At 52.1% G+C, this 23,408-nt stretch overlaps 1 protein-coding gene across 1 annotated transcript in view; it reads right to left on the reverse strand.

Annotated features, from left to right (window-relative positions):
* The window catches only part of JPH3 (junctophilin 3), a 59,963-nt gene that overhangs the window by 3,360 nt on the left and 33,195 nt on the right, over positions 1–23,408 (reverse strand). The window contains exons 3-4 of the mRNA XM_009277272.2: positions 16,229–16,353; positions 9,666–10,585 (exon numbers count right to left, since the gene is read on the reverse strand). Of these exons, the coding sequence (XP_009275547.1) occupies positions 9,666–10,585; positions 16,229–16,353 (1,045 nt within the window). The remainder of the gene's footprint in view (positions 1–9,665; positions 10,586–16,228; positions 16,354–23,408) is intronic.

Below are 23,408 nucleotides of genomic sequence, written 5' to 3' on the forward strand. Positions count from 1 at the left end.
CCCCCCCCCTGTTCCCCCCCTTTCCCCCCCCCCCCGGCCTTGCCGCTGCCAAGCACTGCCATGCGGTGTGTTACTTACATTTGGGGGGCTTAGCTTCATTTCAAAAGATTATTGGGTTTTACGATTTTTGAGCTCGTGTTAATATAATAACAGGTTGCAAGTGATTATCACTGTCATTGTTTCTGTTGGCAGGGCACCACAGAGCCACAAAATGCATTTGGATCCCTCCACCTCGCAGCCAAGGGAGGACTTAACTGCTCTCATACTTGCATTAGCCTTGGTCCACTCGCCGTTTGATTTCCCCTGCCAACGCAGCAGCGACCATTTCTGCCCCTGCTCTGCTCAGACTACTAGATCACTTCAATACCATGAAGGAGGCAAAGTTGTATACCAGCTGACATGAGCCTGGGATAATCTGGAGGCTGCTTCCTCCTCCCTGACAAAAAGCGTAGAGCAGGACTGGCTGCCTCTTAATTCCCTGGTGTTTGAGCTTTACCCTCACAAACAGAGACACTTTGGGATGGACCTGTTGAACTGACCGAAATCACAAACCTTTGGTACTTGTGTTCAGAGGATGCTGATGGGATGGTGTCCAAGGAGGGCGCACGCCCTTCATTTATACACCAGTACATCAAAGTCGTGCCCTCGTCTAGAAAAATGGGGGGAGTCAACAAACTAAGCAACATGCACCTACCCGCTTGCATCAGCAGCAACTGGATTCCCATGCACGAATGTTTTGCTCAGCTCCCTGGGTCAGTCTGCACCTATTTGCATCTTGCATCCTCTGTTCAATGCAGAGGCAGGAGAAAATGCTTACTTTGCCACCGCATATGCGGGGTCTTCCACATTTGCCAGCAAAAGCATCCCAGAAATAGGATGACCTGGGAGGGGAGGGGTCTCTGCAAACTGAGCAGCTCAAATCCGACTGTCTGACAACCTGCAAATTCTGCTTCCTTTTTGCAGTTCCCTCTTTTTAACACCCTCTTCCCCATGCTAACTCCAACAAGGGCTCTCCACGCAGCAGTTGCAGGTATGGCTGCTCCCCCCTGGTGAGATGCCGGCGTATCTTAGCAGGGGCTGGAGTCCTGCCTGTGGCAGCTGGTGGATAAGCAGCTTTGCGACTCTGAAGCTTCTGTTTTAGCTCCAATTATGAATCCTGCTGCACTTCTAAATGCTTATGTCTGGCTTATTTCTAACTTGTAAGGTCTTTGTGCCTTAACCTCTACTCAGGGGAAACGCTTGCCCTTCTCCCCTTTGATGGCAAGGATGTCCTGGGATACGTGTCATCTGTTCCTAAGAAGTGATTCCTGCTCAGTGCCCAGGCAGAAGATGAATCACTAATGGGTTTGTGCTTTGGAAGAAATGTTTTGCTGAGCCCAGCCTGGCAATAGGTCAGTGAACTCCCTTTTACTGCAGCTACAGCCAGCATTTTAGAACTAGCAGCGTTTACAACTCTTCACGCCACAGGCTAGCCCTCTATCGTGAGCCACCCACCTTTAGAAGGAAGAGCAATAGCCCTTGATTTGCAACTTTGCATGTTGCTTTAGTAGTTAGGTGGTGCTTTATCTCATCTTCGGCCTTCTTGAGATTTAGAAAAGCCCAGAAAAATCCCCGAGGCCAGTGGTATCACAGGCTCTGGGGTGCTAGAAAGCCAGAGGTCGAGCAGCTTTTCCCAGCCTGGGGTTTGTGTGTCACAGACAGCAAGCAGCCTGCAAAGCTTTTCTTTTTTATCTTTTTTTTAAAAGCTACAACACTCTCTTTAGCCCTGAAATAGTAGTGCTAAAGCAGGCCGTCAGGAACTGCAGAGATTTGTTTAAACTAACCTGCCTGTCATTCAGGAGACGAGGCTCCGCTGCGAAACGCCGTGCTGCCTCCCAGCACAGTGCCCGCAAGTCCAGAACCTGCTTTACTGGGAAGCAGACGCCAGTTGGCAGCGTCCTCTCACCCAATTTTAGCTGTCTAAATGTTAGACATCTAGTCTGCGCTAACCATCTAGGCTGTCTGTAGACCAAGTGACGCGAGATGAATTCCACCCAGAATGGTTACCAGCCTGGCTCCAGGAAAGGAAAAATTAAATCAAGCTCTGGTGCGCCTAAGCATCATCCAGCATCCTGGGTGATGGCAAATTTCATCAGCAAAACAAGGCAGCTCTGGGGCTGGGATTTTTTATTTTTTATAATAAGACCCCTGGGCTCCTTCATATGAGGAGGAAAACACCTGCCAAGGATGGGCAACGTACACCGGTATTAGCTAGGCGAAAGGCTGCTTGTGTGTAAACAGGGATAGTCTCCAAGGACTTTTAAGATTTCCTCCAAACTTTAGAGAGCTGGAACATAGACCCAAACCCATGGAAACACTAAAATGTGAATAAACCCCATGTTATGGCACAGGGGTAACAACAGTAATCGTCGCTGTAGAAGTAATGAGTGAAGTTTTCTTCCAGTCTGTGGTTTTTGGCACACTGCAGCTCTGATGGTGGCCGCAGCCGAGCACCACCATTTCTGCCCCTCCGTCTTGTTTGTTTTTATCCTTTAACTGTTGTGTAGCAACTCAAGAGTCTTACTGGGAATACAAGGGCCAGCTGGTTTACAAATACAATTGTAGCATAATTAATTAAGCATTAACAGTCCATTATTATCTGTTATCACAGGGTACAAGCTCTGTCTCTCTGCCATGGAAACCATAGTGCAGGTTACCTAGGAATCCCTCCGGGATCTATTAAGTGTAATTACTAAGGACTTGGATCAGCAAAAAAAAAAAAAATGCATTGTTTTCCAGCCTCAGCACTGCAGAAAGTGCTGAAAACTTAGCAGCTCCGTGACATTTGTGCTGAATTGTCACATAATTGCCAGGAACAGGCTGCTGTGAAACGGTTAAGGAGCATTTAGCAAAAGAAACATAAGGGATTCACTTCGCTTTCTCCAGCGTATTACAGCATCTCCCGTGACTTGAGGAAGGGAGCCCAGGAGATGCTGAATGTGCCCGTGTAAGAGGAATGGGCACTTGATACCAGTGTGCATCTGAGTGGGGTGGTATGGAAAAACCTGCTTCTGCAGGAAAAATGCAAGCGGCTAAAGTGAACGCAGGGATTTATCCCGAGATGGCGTCTCTTAATGAACTGTTTTGTCACCTCTGGTTCAGTCCTCACGTTACAGGTGCCTGCGTAGCCAGGAGCGAGCTGTATGTTTGGAGCTGTATGTCTGTTTTTAAAATTTTTGGTTCTCGTGCGGTCAAAAGCTGGCATTTGACCCCAACTTATTCAAAGCTAGAAGAAGATGTGGAGTTGGGCTCAAGACCCTAAAATGGATCTGGGATGACAGGAGCAAAGCCAGCGAGGTGACCTCTTCAGGTACATCAAAGGGCCCCTGAGATTAAAAGGGTTTTAAAAGGATGCTCTCAAGTTAAGCATCACATTTCTCTCTGAACATTATTTACCTCGTGTTGTTACAAGTAATGCATGCGATGTCTGTACATGAAAGAGATTAGAGGAAGAACAGTTTCCAATTATTATTAGTTTTAAAAAGAAACAACCCCCAAACCGTTTGCTTTGCGCATGTGACGGCTCTTCCCGCGCACGCTGCAGCCCCTGTGGCGATGCTCAGACCTGGCTCATCTCGAAGGGTGTGATGACAACCAGGTGTCTGCAGGACTGATCCTCCTCCTTATTCCCTTGTAATTATAGCTTACACTTGTATGGACGTGTGTACGTGCCACAGCCATTTGGGATTGGGGTTTGAACCTGTTTGGTTGAGATGAGAGAAGTAAGGAAAACCCAGACACGCCTGTGTTAGGAGACCTGGGGAAGGCTCCTCATGGGGAAAAGAAAATAATGGAAAAACCTGAAGTGGGAAGACTGAGAGGACCACAGGGATGAGCCACAGGGTTTAGTCCCAAGGAGGATAACCACAAAAAAGTCCCCAGGCCCCTTTCCCAGCAGACTGGTCCGAAGGCAGATAGATGGGACCATCTCCGTGCACGGCATTGAGCCCGGTCTGAGATGCAGGTGAAGCTTCACCATTCAAACAGTGGGTGCCCGTTCGGGACAGAGGAAACAGCCAGCTGTTATTTTTATCTCATTTTACACCCTTGAGGGCTAAAGGTGCCTAACTTTTCTGAAGAAAACGCTCCACCCTGAGGTCAATCCCTTCAAGAATAACCCCACAGCCGCTAGAAAAGGGAGCGTCCGTCGTCCGCATCGGCAGGGAGGTGCCATTTCTGGGGCAAGTTGCTGCGCTCCGTCCCCCCTACCTTGCTCCATCGAAGCCTGGGCTGAGCCCCCTGCCCGGGTACCCTCCCTCGGCCCCGGCTCGGCGCGCTCCGGCAGAGCCCTGCGCTGGCTGCAGATTGGCTGCCTCCTCCTCACTTTCCCCAGCGACAGCGAAGCCTGCTCAGAATATCTTGATAGAAAATATGCCCCTCGCGCAGAAAGCGAGTGAGGAAGATGCTGCAGCTGCTGGAATCCCTCCCCGCCTCCCCGGCGGGTACCTGGAGCCGACAAGGGGGTCTCTCTGAGATCCCTAACCCAGCAGATGCCTTGCAAACTCCGTTTGCTGCAACTGTTTCCGTTGGTTTGTTTGCAATAAGAAGCAGTACCGTTAGCAAACAGCTGAGATCACTGAGATTTTCTCTGACAGCATGTGACAATGAAAGAAAATGTCAGGGGTGGCTGGGGTGGGTTTTTTTTTGGCTGCTGCCCTACCGTCGGGCTTTCTTGGTGAGATGAGACAGGGGGATTTTAAAGGGCCAAGTCTCGAGCCTACTCACATCTCCAGGGTGCCTTTAGTGAGACCACAACGTATCCCTAGAAGTCTTCATCTAAATACCTGTGATTGCTCCTGCTAAATGAGGACAGGCAGATGAATCAGGCTCCGTTCGTGCCTGAACACTGGCCCTTCTCACAGGCATGCTGAGGACCTCTGTGCCTAAAACACTTCTTCTCCCTTTTAGAAGCTGCAGATGTTCAGCACCTGCAGAAAAGGAGACATATTTTTTTTTTCCCCCAACCCTAAAAATGTGATGTGTTCTGTGCTGATGGATAAAAGGGTTGCTGGCATTTTAGAAAACCTCTTTCCCTTTCCAGTGTCTCGACAATTCCTTTTTTCCTTTCCCGTTTCAGATCTTCTCAAAGGCTCTAGGAACCTGTGAAGCTTTCAGGCACAGGCTTGAGCTTTGTGCCTCGTGGGCCTTTAAGGTCAGAAAGGATGGTGACGTTTATATAAGTCCCTTAATCCGACAACACCGACACCGGTCCTGGCGCGTTGGTTTCCGTTTTCATCTGCCTGAACGATGACAATTGACGTGAGTTTGTTCTGTGCGTGCAGGGGTCAGTGCACACAGAGACACAGAAAGATCAGGTGGCTTTAAATGTAATTTTAAAGCGTTTGTATGACTGTAGTGCCGGCTTGATGACCCTGAACCCCCAAAGTCACCTGGTAGCGAACACCAAGCAGCGCTGAATTTCATCCATGTTATTGAGCGGTGGCCTCAAGAAATGACCTTTATAAGAGCAATTTTCAATTACTGATGTGCAGCCCCAATGAAGGAGGGTTCTGGGAGCCTCTTTTTAAGGGACTGGTGAAAAATGACCAAGAAGAACAAACTTCCTATAGCTCATATAGCAACCTATACGCCTGACTCCTCTACAGAGGTCTGCATCCCCACCTGGGCACACATTGCAAGAGGCTGGACACCAAGGGACTCCCCCCCCACCCCCGAACTGTTCCAGCCTCATCTCTAAGACAGAAATCAAGAGGTGTGGGGAGAGAAGTGATAATTTTAAGACTGCGTTTTTGCAAGACCTGCATCCCCACCCCATTCCTGCGAGCAGTGACAGAGGTGTGCTTGCTCCCGAAGCTGGAGCTGGCACTCCAACGCAGAGCCAACCCACCGGGCTCACTGATGGCGTGTGTAGAGCTGGTTTATGGCAGATTATTTTTAAAACAAGCTAACCTATGAGGGTGACCTCAGTTCTGCGCAGGGATACTCGAGGTAGGGCAAAAATAGCCCTCCTCAGCTAAGAGCATCCTTCCTGTTCATTGGCAGGCACCTTTCTGAAACAGCCCAGCTGTCTGGGAGATGAGAAATGCCCTTTTCAGTGAGCAGCTTCACAGATGGCAGTGCTGTGGATCACAGGGAAGCGGGCTGTCATGCAAGCTGAAACGGCGTGGGCACACACGCGTGCACGCACACGCGTGCGCACAGCCAGCCTTTCCCGGGAGCTGTGGTTCGCCTGCACGCTGGAGGCAAGCTGCTGGGAGTTGGAAGGGGAGGGGTATTTCAGGCTAGCGTGAGAAATGGGGCTTTGGGGAAGTTGGGGGGCCTTAATTCTGCGTGAAAAGATCTGGAGCGTGAGCAGGATGCAGTGCTTTTTGCAGGACGAAGCATGCAAGTGCCCTGTGTCACTGAGCATGCACAGAGGGAGGTGGATGTGGGGACCGTGGGATAAATCCTTCCCCCTTAGCTTTCCCCTCCTCTTCCTCAGGGACTCACTACACTCGCTGAAGTTTGAAACGCTTTGAGATCCTTGATGGCAGGTGCAGGCAAGGTCACGGCGTTAGGCAGGAGGTTGGAACACAAATCACTGCACCTCCCATTCCTCTCCTACACCTCCTTCCCCTGCTCCTGTCCGATGACCCTCCTCCCTGCCAGGCCACATGGAACAAAACCCTGCTAGCACAGTGCAGTTCTTGCTAGAACAAATTGTTGCTGGCATTGTAGGTTATTTAAATCCACATATTATCTCTTCCTCTGTATTACATTAGCTTCCTCCCAAACCTTCGCCATCTGTTCCACCCTCGGTTATGAATGTGAGAAAACTGAACATGCTGCTTCACAGCTACAGCACTTAAAAAAGTATGATGTGCATCCTGATGGCTTTTCTGTGCGCCTTTCCATGCAGGCTGTGCCCCTTCGTTATTGCCCGGGATCCACTCGAAATAGCCATTAATGTTATGTTGCATTAGTGGCTATCTACCTCCAGCGTTGCAGCTCAAGCCCTCCTCCCCGGGCGGGATGTTTATGTATGATGGCTCTGGCGTGCAGCCTGGGGTCTGCCTGCGAGGTGGGAGCCTCGGCGGCGCGTCTAACTTGGGCTGGGTGGGGCGAGACACCAGGACCGCTTGTGCCAGCGATCTCCCCGAGGAATGCCTGGCTCTCAGCGAGGAGAAATGATGGTTTCATTCCTCCTTTGGGACCCGTGTCTCTCCCAGCTCCCTGCCGCTGCGTGAGGTCACGTTATCAAAGGTGCTGGACCATCTGCGAGTCCCACAGACTTCAACAGTGTCGATGTCCATGCAATTACTGCTGCTGCTTTTCCTCTCTGAAAGCCTGTCAGGCTCCTAATGCTGCCTGTCATTTCTCTAGTGCTTCACAGGCATCTACGCTAGCAGGTAAGGACAGCCTGGTCTGGACTCGGCGCCCACTTGTTTGCTCACTGGTGTGTGCTCAGGGCTGGCTTCAACTTGGAGCTCGCTTTTTTTTCTGGACTGGCAAGATGTGTCCTACGGTGCAGTCCACCGGCAAACACACTGTGTTCAGCTCTTCTTAAATGCTGTGTGGGTGCTTTCGAGCCTGCGCCGAAGCTTGCAAGATGAATAGGAAGCCAGGAAGCTACAGGGGGGTGTGTGGGGGGGTGATTTATCCACAGCCACAGCAGGGAAACTGTGGCAGATCTGTAGTTTAGTCCTTCCTGCATCCTGGCTGCTCACAGGCTGCAGATGTCACCGCTCCCTCCTCTCTCCCACCCATTCGCTCTCATCCCTTGGCTGCAGGTGCCGACACCTTTGCTCTACTGGCAGAGCTGTCGGCAGGCGGCTGGAGGAGCAGGGATGCTGTAGGTATGGCCACAGTAATCATATGTTACAGACCATGATGCTGCTAGCCCAAACTTTCGGCGTGACTGACAAATGTAATTTCAGTTTCATGATCCCTGTCTCCCAAACAACCCAGCATCATCTTCTGCTACCCTGACAGGGTGATTTAGCTCCTTTCTTCTGCCGGAGCCTGAAATGTCACCACCTGAGAGTTACAGATTTTCCATTTCTCTTGTGCAGGTCTGGCCTGGGCTGTGGGACATCCAGCAGCAGGAGACCCCTCCAGCCCTGCCCTGTGTTTGGCACTGATGCGACAAGGGGGAATTCGGAGTGGTGTTGGCTTCCCCACTACTCCCTCAGACCGCCCCATCACCTCTCCTAGCAATGCCAAACCAACGGGGAGAATAAGTGAGGAAGCTGCTCTCAATGGTAAGTCCAGGAACGATCAAAAACCAGGGCTGGAAAGGACCTGAAAATCACACAGCTTAGCCTTCTGCCAAGGCAGGTTCAGCTCTATCCAAGCTATATCTGAGCTGCAGATGTCCAACCAGGTCTTAGACCACCTTCTCCCTCCCAGCCACCACAGCCTCCCTAGGCAATTTATTCCAGCACTCAACTCACTAGGAATGGCTAATGGCTAACCACTGCCTCTAATGCTTGAATTTAAGCCCATTAATTCTGTTCATCGAGAACAGATTATTCCCTTCCACTTTGCAGCAGCCATTTTATGTGTTTGAAGATCGCTCTGTCTCCTCTTCTCTAGCCTGAACACCTCCAGCTCTTCCCAGCAGCCAGTTGTTAATGCCCAACGTCTCCTCATCTCTCCTGAAATGAGGAGCCCAGGACTGGATGTCTCATGAGGGGTTATCCTCCAAGTCCCACAAGCTATGCTTCTGCTTCTGCTTCTGCTTACTTGTGCTCTTCATAGTACAGTGATAGTACGGACTGACGTTTGGCTGTAATCTGCTCTATCGTCCTGATTTACAGAGCTCTAATAGCCCACTACCCTTGCTGTACTTGCCTGTTGCTTTCCCTGTCTAGGTAGCCTTCCTGAATTGCATCCTCTTGACTGCAATTTGCCAAGACCCTTTTGCATTGCATCCCCCCACTGAGGGGCTTGTACCCCCTCCTGGCTCGGTGGCATCCGCAGACCAAAAAAACACGAGCTGTATTGAACCGTGCAGATCAGTACAGGAAAACCTGAGCAATGGTCAGCTCAGGAATGCAACCCCTTTGCAATGTCCCCTGCTCCATGACCATGGTCCCCTCCTCCACCTGGGTCAGGTCTCCAGTACAACGCGGTGACAAGGCCACTGCTTCAACAGGCAGCGCCGTCACATAGCAGCAGAGTGACGGAGAGCCGCTGCAGGTTGCCGCAATGCCCAGCTACCGGGATTTAAGCACTGATGTTGCAACAGGGTCCCGCCACACTCTTGGGCCAGAGTGAAGTTCTGTTGCCATAACCTAACCACAAGGAAGCATCACCAACACCTTGCCTCATCCTGCAGCTTTTCCACCAGGCGAATGCTCAAAATCCCAGCAATAATGTATTTTTATTGCTGGCCCCGGGGCTGGGTTGCAAAACAAACTCAAACTTGCTGCTCACATCCTCCAGTGAAAAACCTGCTGTTCCCACCAAGACAGTCTGCGGAGAAAACCCCACACCAACTTCTAGCACACGCTATTATGCAGGATGGGAGAAAGGAGGAGGGGGGATTCAAGGCACAAACCCACGGTAATTCGGGGGTCAACCCTGCCAGCAGAGCAGTCTCCCTTTCCACTCCGCTGCAGCGCCACGACAGCTCTGCACCGGGTTTCTCGGCCAGATTTCAACACACAATTTTGCCTACTTACCGTACTGGATTTGAGCGCATCCCCATTGTCCTCTTCAGATTCTAGTGCAACAGGTAAGGATTTCTGTGGCGGGGAGAAGGTTAAGTCCCACCTTAGTAGCCGAGGCTCAGCTTTGTCCCCGAATCTCAGGTTTTCCAGTTTCTGCACCGTGGGCTCAGCAGAGGAAGCTGGCCTGAAATTCTCTTTGTTCTGGGACTTAGACCTCAGTCTCTGAACCCCGAAGCCCCGGTCTTCCCCGCGGTGGTCGTCAGCCATGCTCCTGCAGGGTCCCCCTTTGCTATAGTGTCTTTTTTGGGTGTGAATCTCTTGCATATAAGAATCCATCCTCATGAGGGGCTTCATCTCCATCTCATAATTGCTCATCTTCTCCTCATCTAGCTCAAGCAGTTTGGAGCTCCCTGAGCTGTGGTTGTGGGACCTGTGGTGGGAAGTCCATGAAACCGTGGCTGGGGAATCTGTCCACCTCTCTCTTTGCTTGTGGTTGGAGGCCGAATGTTTGTGTCCTCCGCTCCGACCTCTGTAGTCTTCAGGGACGGAGGCTGACCCCAGCTGACCGCTGCGCAGTGTCCCGCTTCTCACGCCGCGAGTCCCGCCGACCTTCTCTTCGCTCCAGCTGTTGGGGCGCAAGTAATCCCCGCCGCGTCCCTCCAGCAACATCTGGATCTCCCCACCCCTCTCTTCATCCACCGAGACCTGCCTGGAGAAGTGAGCGCTCTTGTTCCTGCAGGCAGGACCCAGGGGCGGCGTGGAGGAGGGACTGGCAGGGAAGCTCTGCAGCGGGCTGTCATCGGGAGTCAGGTCGGACGGGGTGGTCCCTTTGCGGTACAGCTCGGGGCTCTCTTGTTGGAGAGGTGTCCCGGTGGAGAGGACCTCAATGTCATCGCTCGAGTTCTGGCGCTTCGGTCTCTGGCATTCGAGCCCTTTTTGTGTAGTCATCAAGAGAAAAGAGAGAGGGAGAGAGAAATGCAACAGGGTTATTTCTATTCTGTGGGCGCCCACCAGGTTTTTCATGTCAAAGAATAGGGCTGAGAGTGTTGGACGGCAGGGGAACTGCGGGGCAAGATCAGGACAGCAGCAGCGTAGCACAATAAGTAGCTTCTGCTACTAGACCAAGAGAAAAGGCATCATTGGTTTTACACCAAACCTGCTATCACCCCAGCATCCGCAGAGCAGCACGGTGCAAGCGGCTGCAGCCCGGCATGGGAGATGGTTTGGCATCAGCTGCCAGTGTTGTCAAGACAGGGGCATTCTGCACTAAGGTTGTGTTTCTCCACTGCTGTAAACCCAAGTGCTACCAACCCTTTTAGAAACCACCTGGCACCACCGTGGCTCTCGTTTCCAGCTGATTCCAGCAGGCTCAACAGCGGCTGCTCCTTTAGCACTCGCAGTTCTCGCCGCCCCTGCTGCTGGCGGGCACCCTGCTTGCTTGGGGACATGTGTGAAGGACCGTGTGTATGTATTACAAGTAAAAGGACTCGCAATAGTTTTGCAGCCCCAGCGATGTGGGGAAGCCACTTAATGATGCAGAGCTGCCGGGAGCCCTGCGCAGGCAGAGGAGCGGGCGCTCGGGCCCTGCCTGTGCTCTGCCTACGGCCCTGCTTTCCCTGGTGGGTCGCAGGGATGCAGCAGCTTGCAGCCCCGCTCGAGAGCAGCCTGCATTGCTCCACAGCACCATTCCCACGCTGTGCACGCCGCCACCCTAACCCCGCTAAGGGGGTTATGTCCCTGCCCATTGACCTTTTTTGGGGCATCCATCTGACCACCTTTTTCCATCAGCTCCAAACCCAGTTTGCAGGCATGAGAAGGGAAATCTGAGATGCAGCCGGCGGCAGCCCACGGCTCACCCCATGCCCTGTGCTCGTGTGTGATCCTGGGCGCTGCTGGGATCACCCCGTGCCCAGCTCACTGCCGACAGCCTTCACACCCCTCCCTGGACAAGAAACACATTGGCTTTGCAGCTGCATGGTTTCAGAAGGGGAATCTCACCTCGAAGCTTTCACAGGGAGATGGTCTCATCTGGGCAGATGTGCAAGCCGCCCATTAAGAAAAAAACCCCACAAACCATATACGGAACAGCTTTCCTGCCCCGTACAGACAAGGAGGGCACGGACATTTCCCCACTCAGCCCCCCCTTGCTGGATGTCATGGAGAACACACGGGCGGTCGTGCCTCACACGTTTAGGCAGGAGCAAGGTAGCATGTTCAGGGCTACATGAATACGATATACACCGTATCTTTAAAGATAAGACCATCTTATCTTTACCATGCTGACTGCACTTCGTTCCCTTTGAGCCCAGAGGACACCCCAGATGATGCCTCCTGGGAACAGGGACCTGGGGACGGGGACTTTAAGAGTGGCTGAGTGTCTTCTGCTGGAGGTGACCAGCTGGCAAGAAACATGTCGCTTCTCCGGACATTTAGAAAAAAACTGCACCTTATTAATCATCGATGAAACATGAAATTATTTCAAGAGGGTGCAAGCTAATAGTGGTTAATTCTCATTTTACCCTCTCAAGGCATAGTTGTTCCCAGCTAAAGCCATGCTAAATTACGTTAATAATTTGATAAATATATTAACTGCCTAATGCCCCTGAAATGCATCTAATTGCAATTGCTATGGCTAGACAAGAAATGAGCCTCAAAAAGGAAGAACTCAATTTTTTACCACAGTTTAAAAATAAATGCTCTGAAGCTCCTGCTCTAATCTCTTCACTTCTGCTGAGTAATTTTCTCTATCGCATCTTCTTGGGAAACTGCTGGCGCTGGGACGTGCCTTTGCCTGCAGCCATCCCCACGTCCCACCGCGCCGTGGTCCGGATACATGCGGGGGATGCTGGGAGCATGGGGACGGATGTCCCTACTTGCAGAGGAGGTAAACAGTAACAAGGCTGCTTGGAAATTTCCTACACAAGCAATTTCTCGATGGGAAATTGGTCTTCTAATGACTGTCAATTTTTTTTTTATTATTTGCCACAGAAAAATCTGTTCGTGTTTTGGGACAATACTCAGATAGTTCAGTTTTAGTCTGTTCCCTGTGTCCCTCTTTGTCTGTGGGAGACTGAACCTCCCGGGATTTATTTGGGGCCCTTGAGCAATCCTTGTACTGGTGGGCAATTGTGGTGAAGGAGAAAGGTGGAGTTCACCCCCTCCATTTGCATGCAGAATAACTGTCTCAGGAAAAATACAGACTGATTTTGTGGCTGTTGTTGAGACGTTCCCATTCCAGCCACCTTCCAATATCACAGACGGGAAACTGAGGGCGGGGGGGATAAACAGCTTCATATGAGAAAGCTGTAAAGACAGCTATCAAAACGGGCTCACCCAGGACTTGGGGTGTCCCTCTTCATCTCAGGCTGGAGGTGCAGGGACTTGAAAGCTTCCCACCAGCTCCGATGACCCCAAAGCCAATCTCCAATGGCACAACCAGACACAGCCTCGCTACACCCGCTGCTCCTGCACCTTAGCTCCAACCCCAATCTTCCCCGGTCCCCAGAGCCCCACGGCAGAGGCGAGAAAGCCCAATGATGCGCCAGCATCCTCACCCCGGAGACCCACACCGCGGACCACATTATTAAGAACCCTCTCGTCCTAAATCTTTCCCACGTGGACCTGCAACGAGCTGAGCTAATTCCTCCTCTCCGTGGGTTAATCCCCTGAGTTTTGCAGCCCCTGGCTGGGGCTCACAGACAAGCAGGGGCCAGCAACGCTGGGGCACGACTGCCCCTCTAGCCCTGGAGCCCCGCGAGGACACAGGCGTTTCCTTGCGGAGGAACTCGACAGATGCACGGTGCCGTCTTGCCGGCTTTCGACACCCGAGGATGTGCAACAATTATTCTGAGCTAAAATTAGTTGCTGAGCACGTGATGTTCCTGGAAGAACAGTTGTGAGAGCATGAAGGAGGATGCAGAGCACCAAATCTGGATTTCCAGCAGGATGGAGGCAGCCGTGCCCGGCCGCAGCATCTTCAAAGCCAAGCACGTGCCCCTGGGTGCTGTGGTGCCCCTGAGGACCCACGTATGGGGTTCGGGAGCGATGCTGAGCTCCTGCCTCTGCCACTGACATGCTGCCGTCACCTTGGGGGAGTCACTTCACCAGCACCGTCCAGCCCATCAGCTGACCCCGCTGGCAGCCATGGCCAGGGGCGTCCGGCAGAGCCAGGAACCGGGGAGGCACAACCGCAGCGAGCGTGATGGGGACGTGGAAGATCCCCCCGGCAGACAGAGGTGGAAAACCACAGGGGAGAGGGTGGTGCAGGGTACTGAGCAGGGATATTTTTGGTTTTTCTGGGTAAAGGCCTTGTGGCACTGCTGTGGCGTGTCTGGGGTTGCTGGAGCCGGCACTGTTGCCTGCCGCTCTGGAGTCCGTGTCTGTTCAAATAGGGGCTGCGCTGTGGGGATGCTCCGGGCCAGGATGCCTGCAGGGCCAATGCTGAGGTGGGCATGAAAACCCCTGTGATGCTATGAAGGTGGGTGGGACGCAGCACCCACAACACTGTGCAAAGTGGGCACATGGAGCACCCACAGTGCTGTGCAAGGGGGGGGCACATAGAGCACCCGTGACACTATGCAAGGTGGGCACGTACAGCCCGTGCAACGCCATGCAGCGTGGCGGCAGCTCGCCCTGCCCGTGCTGCAGCTCCTCCCAGCCAGCCGCCCCCCCGGGCCGTTTGCAGCCTGAGGTTACGGGGTCTGTGGGGTGGCGCGGCTGCTCACAGCTATTATGTGCCTGACTTGGTCCGCGGGCGCTCCCAGGTTTCCCGACACATCTTGGATGGTGTGTTTGTTTTTTAATGTGCTCTAAGTGGAAACTCCTTCCCTCCCCCTTCACTCACACACAACCCACCCAGACGTGAGCACCAGAAACACAAGCCCCAACACAAGTCAAGCACCATGTCCCCGTCTAGAAGCTAGTAAAAAATGTATTACCTAAAAATATCTTTTCAAGAGGTGTGCCTGACTTGCCCGCGGGCGCTCCCAGGTTTCCCGACACATCTTGGATGGTGTGTTTGTTTTTTAATGTGCTCTAAGTGGAAACTCCTTCCCTCCCCCTTCACTCACACACAACCCACCCAGACGTGAGCACCAGAAACACAAGCCCCAACACAAGTCAAGCACCATGTCCCCGTCTAGAAGCTAGTAAAAAATGTATTACCTAAAAATATCTTTTCAAGAGGTGATTTAAAACAGCAAAGTCTCTTGGCAAGAGGAAATGGAGATGAGGAATATCTCAGGGCTGAAGAAGCCCTTGGGACCACGCAGCCCTGCGAAAAAGCTCAGCTCTCCGATATACAAATTGGACCTCTGCAGGATGAGAAATGCTATGGGGTGTTTGAACAGGGCTGTGCCTTCTTCCAGCGAGCAGAGAGCTGCAGGGGGCTCAGCTACAAGGGGCTCTGCATCCCCTACCCCCCCTGAAATTCCCATCCGCACATGGCCGTGTCTCGGATGGGGGTTTGCTACGCACACCACCCCAGCTCAGGCCGGCTCATGGCCGGAGCCAGACCTCAAACCCCGTCTGGCTCATTGCTGCTGAGCTGTGGGATGCCCCCAGCCGCCCCCGCAGCCTCTGCGCCACAGTTAAGTGAGGACTCGTGCATGGGCTGGCTGGTCCAAAAGATGCAATGATCCCTCTTCCCCGGCCTCAGGGAACGGCACTGCCGACATGAGTCACCAGCACCAGCCCCTGGAGCAATTAAGCCGAATGAGTAATCTTCAGTTAGAGAGCTGGAAGGGGGAGAAAATAATGATAGACGCCTCCTAAAGAGAGTTCGGTGCAGGAAAACTTTTGAATAAAACCATTCACATATATTAATTACTATGTTAATTATTGCTGTGGGGACTTGGAGCTTTCTGCTCCCACTCGCAGCAGCCCCTCTCGCTCCCGGATAGGCGCAGCCTTCGCGGGGCGAATCCTCCCTGTGCGCCTGCCGGTTGCAGACCCCTGCCCGACCGCAGCTTCGCTTTGGCTTCCTCCTCCCTGAGCCTTTGCTGAGCCCGAGCCTCTTATCAACGAGCAAAAATATGGACAAACCAGGAAGAAATGTCAAAGATGATGGAGGGAAGGAAGAGCCACCAGGCAAACCTCAAACGTGCATTTCTCTGCCACCTTTGTGCACACACGCAACTGGTTTGCACATCCAAGTGAAGGATTAGGTACCAACGCATGCTGCCCCAGCTCTGCAAGCCCAAGCGTTCAAAAGAAATCATGAACGAGGCTCTAAAAGCCATGGAGGTAAAATCAGCGACCACTTCTGGGATCATTTCTGTTTGCATTTTGCTTTGGGAGCTCTTGTTGTTTTTTTTCTGTGAAACCATCAAGGACTACGAATTAAAAAAAATGGGGGTGTTTTGGTGTGAAAAGAGGAGCTCCCTGTAATGACAGGACTGCACAGGGTGGAAGTGTTGAATATTGAAAGCCTTGTGCTAAATCCTCCGAAAGCTGGTGTTACAGGGTGGTTTCCCACCCCAAGGGTCCCGGTGAGGACCGGGAGCAAGCGGGGCAGAGAGCGGCACGGGGCGAAAGTCGTGTCCGTGGGGCCAGCTGGCGCGGCGGCACGCACTGACCGTTTTCCCTGTGCTGGAAGGAAGGCGAAAACTCTTTGGCAGTGATCCTGGCGATCCGCGCTTCCTCCTGAGCTTTCTGCGCCGCCCCCACAGCCGCCTCCGCCTTGGCCCTGGAGTGAGAGGTCCTGCAAGGCAACCAGAGAGACAAGGACCGCGTTAGGCAGCTTCCTTCTGCAGACCAAGGCATGGAGAAACCCAAATTGCCCCCACGAAACCCCTTTGCTCCGACCCCCTTTGGCCACGATGGAGGAGCCGCTGCCGGGAGCTGGGGCTCGTTGGGGAATGGGTGATGTGACATTGATAACATGTTCATGAACTGCTTCTCAGTCTGCAAATTGCCCAGGCGATTTGGAAATAGGGACGAGATGCTTTGTTCCCCCGGGGATGCATCACCCCGAAGCAGGCTGGTCCCCTCCATCACGCAGCCCTCTGCAGGGGACCCCAGCCCGGCAGGCAGCTGCAGCAATCTCTGCATGCATCTCCCGGGAGCCTCTGGGGCTGAAGGCCTGAATTTGAAGCCGGTGGGTTTTTTTTAAACCAAAAACATTTGCTTTTGGATGAAAAAGTGAAGATTTCCACCCCCGCCACCACACGTTTTGTGTAAAACGCTGGATGTAAATACAAGCGCGGTTTGTCACCAAGAGCAGAGGTAGGAGCGGGGGCTTGCCATCGGTACCGCCTCTACCACCCCTCAGCACGTCTTTATCAGGGCATTTTTTTTTTCACTCTGGATGAGTGACCGTCCCCTGCACTCACCCATTACCGGCGGTTCCCCAGACACTCATGTTTGGTATTTCATCCCATCGCTCAGGATTTACACCCTCTCACACAGCCCCTCTGCAGTGTTCCTGTCAGCATCCTTCGGAGGCTGGTTTGCCCCTTCCCCTTAGCTGAGCTATCGAGGCACTTTAAAAAAAAAAAGCCTGTTCCTACCCACCCTGGTGCAGGCAGCATTATAAATAGCTCAGCTGATTTCTTTTCCCTCCAAAATCAGACCCTCCATCTCCTTTAATCATTTTTTTTTCTGCCGCTCTCTGAATTCCCTCTAATTTTTCGACATCTGCTCGGAGAGGAGTGCCATTTCTGACAGGCTCCTATAAATGGAAAATAGGGCTAGTAATGTGCCTGGCGTTGCATCGTGCAGCACAAGCCGGGGATACAAAACCGGGTGTGTGTGCGTCTGTGTGCTGTCACCTCCTTGAGCTGGGGCGAGACGCCTGGTCCCCGCTCCCGGAGCCGACCTGTCACTTGTTTTCAAGTGCTGACAAGTTGTCTTTGCTCTAATAACTGCTTTATTTATATAAATTGGCTGCTTTGGAGTAGCCGAGGGAGCAGATACGACGCGTTCTCCCGGAGCTATCGAAGGTGGTGGAGGGGCTGCAGCGGTGCTGCTGCAGGTCCCCCATGACCTATGCAACCAAAAACTGGTTTTAAATGTTTTTTTACCCACCCTGGATCCAGCGCTTACTCTGCTCCACACTCCTGCAGGGTTGGAAGAGTGGACAAGCATGTTACAGCCCCATCCCCTGGCAGTTATCCCAGCTCGGCTCTTTTAGGAGGAGCAGGGATGCTCTGAGCAGGAGCTACAGCAAACTGCTGGGAGAGGAGGTGCAAACCGCTCCTGTTTTTGGCGCAAACGTGGTCGGTGGGAAAGGCTGAGGCATCAGACCCGCCAATTAAACCACCCCAGTGCCAAGAACGCTGCCACCTGAGGCTTAAAATTAAGATGCTGACTCTTTGAGGTTGTTAAAACGGCTGGCATCTTCCACAGGAGCTTCTCAGTGGTCTGGACGTCGGCTCCTGAAGATCCTCCATCCGTTTATCCCTCCGCCATCTCCTTGAACTGGAAACTGTTCAGGGAAGGGACTGTCCCTCCCATACTGCAGCACATTTATACAGCAGGCTGCCGGTCCCCGCTGGCCTGATACAAAGGATTAATAACGTCTGATAGTGTCTGGACCAAACTCAGCAGGCAGGATTACACGCTGCCTCCCTAAACTCCTCCCCGGAGATGCAACTGGAGGCAGTTATCTGTCACTTCTTGCCAGGGAAGGAGGCTGGAAGCGCTGAAAAGCAGCTTGTGCCACTTCCAAGGGTCCTGGGGACACACGAAGGTGTCTGCAGAGCGGGAGGTTATGCTGGAAGAGCATACGTGGAGCCACCACCCAAGCCACGCTCCCTTCCCCAGCATTCATCACCTCCCCTTTTTTCACCAAAATGGGTCAAAATCACCATCCCTGGGGGATGGATGGATTTCCATCCCTGGAAAACTCGCTCCAGCGACTTCTAGACTAGTCCATCCCTGTGGACTCCAGGATCAGCCCAGGAAGAGCAGCAACTTGGGGCTTTGGCCCAGAAAGAGTTAAAAATCAATCCCATTAATTAAGCCATCTCCTATCTAAAATATATTCAATACCCACAAAGCGGATATAACATCGAGCACTACGCAGAGGCGCAGGCAGGCTTAATTGTTTGTAATGCTCTCTAAGATGCTTGGAGGAGAGGCGTCGTCGGAGTGAAAAGCAGAATTATGGTGATCTATACGTTGCATAATAATAAAATACATAAGTATTCCCAAATAAATGCAAGTAATCCAGTTAGTGTTCGCATGACTTTGTCACATACTAAATTTAACAGCTGTCTCCTTTATACATGCCTGCTGCTCGTAGCGTGCGCTAAATCTTAATTCCCCAGTTAATTGCTTGAGTTTATTTCCTTGTAAAGTGGGTCTTTCTCCACGACAAATAGACGGGGCCCGATCTAATCACTCCTCTCCTCCTGCCGTAAGCGCTGCCATAAATCTTTCCCAGACAGAGACACCATCCTGGAAACCACAGTCAAAATAAGGCTGGATCCTTCCCTACGGATTCATCACAGCTGGAGGAGGAGGCTGGGGATGATCAGAGGCGGGAGGAATTAAACAGATCCTCTCGCATCGCTCCTTCGTTACCTCCCATGGTGTCCTCCATCCCGTAACGAGCCCACCGGACAAAGGCTGTTGTCTGCAAGAGCATGGTACCCCTCTCGTCTTGTCTGAGCTGATTAAAAGTTGCACATCAGCTCGAAGGTGCTCGTCTGGGTTTCTTCTGCCATCAATGGACGAGCAGGGGAGAAGGAGCGACGCATCCCGGGGTGATGGAGGTGGCCGGAGCTCTCTGAACACCAGCACACGCAAGCGCAGAGGGACTTTTGAGGATGGTTACAACCTCTAAATCTCATTTTAGTGCACTTGGCCATCCAAGCTGAACTGGGGGAGGGTGTTTCGGCAAGGATGGGGCTGGGAAGAGCCAGAGGGGTGATGGTGGGGGGTGGTATAAACCAGCTCTCGAGAACCCAAGGGTCCGGTTTGGGTTGGGGCAGGGAGTCCATGCTGGGACAGGCTTGGGATATTTTATTTATTAATTTTTTGCCCAGCTGACTCACTCTTCTCGGAGGATGACCGGGCAAGTGGTCAAACTGGCAAGAAGAGCTGGCAGGAGGCAGGGGAAAATTGCAACCAAACAGATTTCTGTAAATCTTTGCAGATCTCTTGTGATTTGGCCAGGCCTGACAGGAGAAGAGATAATACCTGTCAGTGGTTCGTAATGCCAAGTTTATCAGCTCCGGCTAATCTATAAGCTGGAATTAACTGATTTGAAAGGAAGAACTTGGCTTTTTAGGAATGCCAACAGAGACTCTGGCCTGGCTTTGCATGTGTGAGGAGCTTCTGCTGCAAATCTGATGCTCAGGGCCGGTTTAGCCAAAAAGGGGTGAACTCTCAGCAAAATCTGTGGCACCTGATGGTCTCGGGAAGAAACGAAGCAAAATTAAAACCAGGCAAGGCTTGAGTGGTGTCTAGGTTAATGGACCGCTTTGGCAGGAGAACAAGTGGGACAAACTGCTTAAAAATTAGGCTGGAAATTAGAGCAAGTTTACATACCACCAGAAATATTTCTGAATGGAGACGGGTCTGTTCGGGAGCCATAAGCACGATGCCTGTAATTGCAGGGATGGCACCCGATGCCACAAGAAACCCGTTTCATTTCTGAGTCCTTCACCTTCATCCAACTTTCTCTGAGCGCAGCGGTAGTGCAAAGGGTGAGCTGGAACCAGATGAGGGACTCACCATCCTTGTTCCCGTTTTCTCTTGCATTCCCATATGAGAAACAGCCTCTTCTTCGATAAAAATAGGTAACAGACTCTTTGAGCAAAAGTATGTCTGGGGCCCAAGGAAGCTGTGTGCTAGACGCAGGGGGAAATCTGCATTATTTGTGGTTTCAATGCGAAAAAGCATCATATGGGCAAGATTTCTGGAAAAGAAGGTCTGTTTCCCAAAATTCACATGGCAGCTCCTGCTGGGGGGTTTCCGTTCTTTTGCAAGCAAACTCCTTGCTTCTCTGACGTCCCCGTGAACTCAAAGCTCGGCTGAGGGATCCCTTGCTCAGTGGGATTTAGGCTTGACAGGGAAGTACAAAAATGCTGCTTTATTGCTCGTGTTTGTTGGGATCCTGCTGCAGGGATGGAAATGGCCAGCCCTCCTCCATCCCATGCCGAGAGCTGATGGAAACCTCTCCTTGACAGGAGCACACATGAGATTGCAAGAAGCCCTAAACCATTTGCTCTGTACTGAGCTGATTTCAACAGGACTATTAGGGTTTAATCTTTTCTACCTTGTTTGTATACCTACAAATCAACCCTCTCGCAAGGGAGCTCAAAAAATCAAGCTCCTGGTAACTACAAAGGAGTTGTAGTCTTCTCCCCCTTGTTTTGCATTTGCTTAGCTCAGATGGACAGACTGATCTAACTGTCCAGAGCTTAGAAATGAAGTAAGAAAGCTGAGATCAAAAGGAAATTATTAAAACTGTTATTAAAGCCTTCTTCCGTGCAGCTTTTTTAACTCCTCCTACCGTATAAAAGGAGAAAACCCTGCGGTCCGTATTTTCATGGAAAACATGCAAACCCGCCACGTGCCATCCTCACTGAAGGCTTCACTTCAGCAGACGAGCGCTGCTGGCTCGCAGGCACGCACAAGTGGCGAGGATGGAGTTAACCAGGCAGTGAGCTCATCCCGGGACATAATGAACAGCCTCAAGTTTTCCTAAGGGGCCAGGCTGGCTCCATTGGATTCGCTTTGTCTCTCAGGTCAATATGTAATCAGGCAGCTTTCTGGGTTTTTTTAAATGCATCTTTATCTTCCTATAGGAGGAATGTTTTCTCTCTCCATTACAGAGGTTCATGTATTTTTCAAATGGCAAAATTCAATTAAAACATACACTAGCTGCAAGAAAATACTTCAGGGAAAATTCAGAGAGAGCATTTGCAGGGCATTTAAGACTTTGGTGCTTTGCTCTCCCCTCTGACCGCAGCGGTGGCTGCAGCCGGGCTGGCTCAAGGGCGCACAGGGAAGCGTCGGGATGCACTTTGTCCTGGGAAGGGATGGCTGGACGAGGCGAGGAAAAGGAGCTTTTCAGTCCAGCCACCCCACGTGCAAAAACCAGGCTTGCATGAGCACGAGTCCCTCAACCGTGTTGACTCAACCAGGGGTTATTTTACGCTCCCACCAGCACAGCGGAGAGCAGGATCCAGCCCTAATTGCATCAAGCTGAGACACACCAAGAAACACAAAGCAAAAGTCCCCAAGTGATCGATGCCGGTAACTGAACCCTAGAGCCGAAGGGCGAGGGGGAGCACTGATGCAACCCTCTCCCAAGGCTATCCGATCGCTCCGCACCCCGCAGCGAAGCAGAGGCATTTCCAGCTCCAGACCCTGCCGGCGTGGGATCGATAGCTGCAACCAGCACCGGGGAGGGATGGGGAGGCGGAAAGAGGCTCTGCCTGCTCAGGGCAGTATCTCAAACCCTGCCTGCAAGGAGGGGAGGCTTGGCTGGTCTTCATGCTCTCCTAGATGGGACAAATTGGGACTGAATTATTAATAGCCGCTGCAGACTGTCTGGCTTCTACCTCCGCGGGAGCATCTCTGATTTAGGGCAGAGCTGGGGAGAGCTGCAGCGCCCGTCCTGCCTCCCTTTGCCCCTGGCACGGGCTTCGGCTCGGCAGCCTTCATCAGGCACAGCATCCCGCATCCAGCACCCCTCTAGCCCCAAAAGTGTGGCGCGATAACCTGACTGCAAGGGCCGGGGTAGGTGCGACCCAGGGCCAGGCTCTGTCTAGACATTTCCTTCAGGGAGTGGGGAGATGGCAGCAATTAACAACCTGTTTGTTATTTTCCCGATCTGGCATTTATTGCCCTGATAAAACCCACTCTTAATTCCAGCTTGACTCTTTTCACAGTTCTCCTGGCTTGGTTGTTACTGCACTAGGCTCGCCTTCAGTGATTTGTGAAGGCAGTAATACAGTACCGGTACTCAGGGGGTGGAATATTAGACACACCAATTAGCTATCTGTGCATAAATTCCCATTTACCTGCTTATCGCAAGCATACTTGCCTTGCCCGCTTCCTCCGTCTGCTTTTTCTTCCACCCCCCCATCGCTGGAATTCTTAATCAAGAGAAAAAAGCAGCTAATGTGACCTCTGACATGACGTAATGCAGCCAAAAACGTCTGCTCTGGCTCTTTGCAGCCAGACAGAAAGCAGGTGCTGTGCATAGCAAAGAGAAAGCCTGGCTTCCCCACACCCGCTGCCAGACTTTCTGGCTCCCGGATGGAGATTTTGGGGTGGGAGGATGGACCACCCCTGCCTGAACCCTGTGTACCGGCGGGGAGCAATGAGCACCGGGAGGAGGAGGAGGAAACCTCCCATCAGCAAGATGGCAAGAGGGAAGGGTTGGGGATGGCTGGGATGGCGCGGGGCAGAGGGGATAGTTATTGCAGGCTCTGAAAAAAATTGCTCTGAAAGTCACATTTTAAAAGACAAGTTCTGAATTTAAAAAAAAAAAAAAATAGTCAAACCCTCTAATCCCGAAAAAAAATACCTCCATGCGCTTGTTTGTTACTGCCCAAGAAAGCAAAATCCAGAGAAGCATGGAAAATGTTGTGGTCAAAAGCCCAAATCTGAGTTTCCCTGTGGTTTTACACTGGGAAATGTAACGCTACGGGGGGAAACCGTTCCCAAGCCAGCTGGGAGACCTCGTGGAGAGCAGGTGCCTGTGGCCCAGCTGGGGCAGGGAATGCATGAGGTCTCCGAAATTCATGGAAACGGGGATGGAGCCAGTTCCCATTTAGCTCGTTGCTCCAGGCACCT

The sequence above is a fragment of the Aptenodytes forsteri genome, unplaced genomic scaffold, assembly GCF_000699145.1.
Source record: "Aptenodytes forsteri isolate BGI_AS27 unplaced genomic scaffold, ASM69914v1 Scaffold50, whole genome shotgun sequence".
Lineage (NCBI taxonomy): Eukaryota > Metazoa > Chordata > Aves > Sphenisciformes > Spheniscidae > Aptenodytes > Aptenodytes forsteri.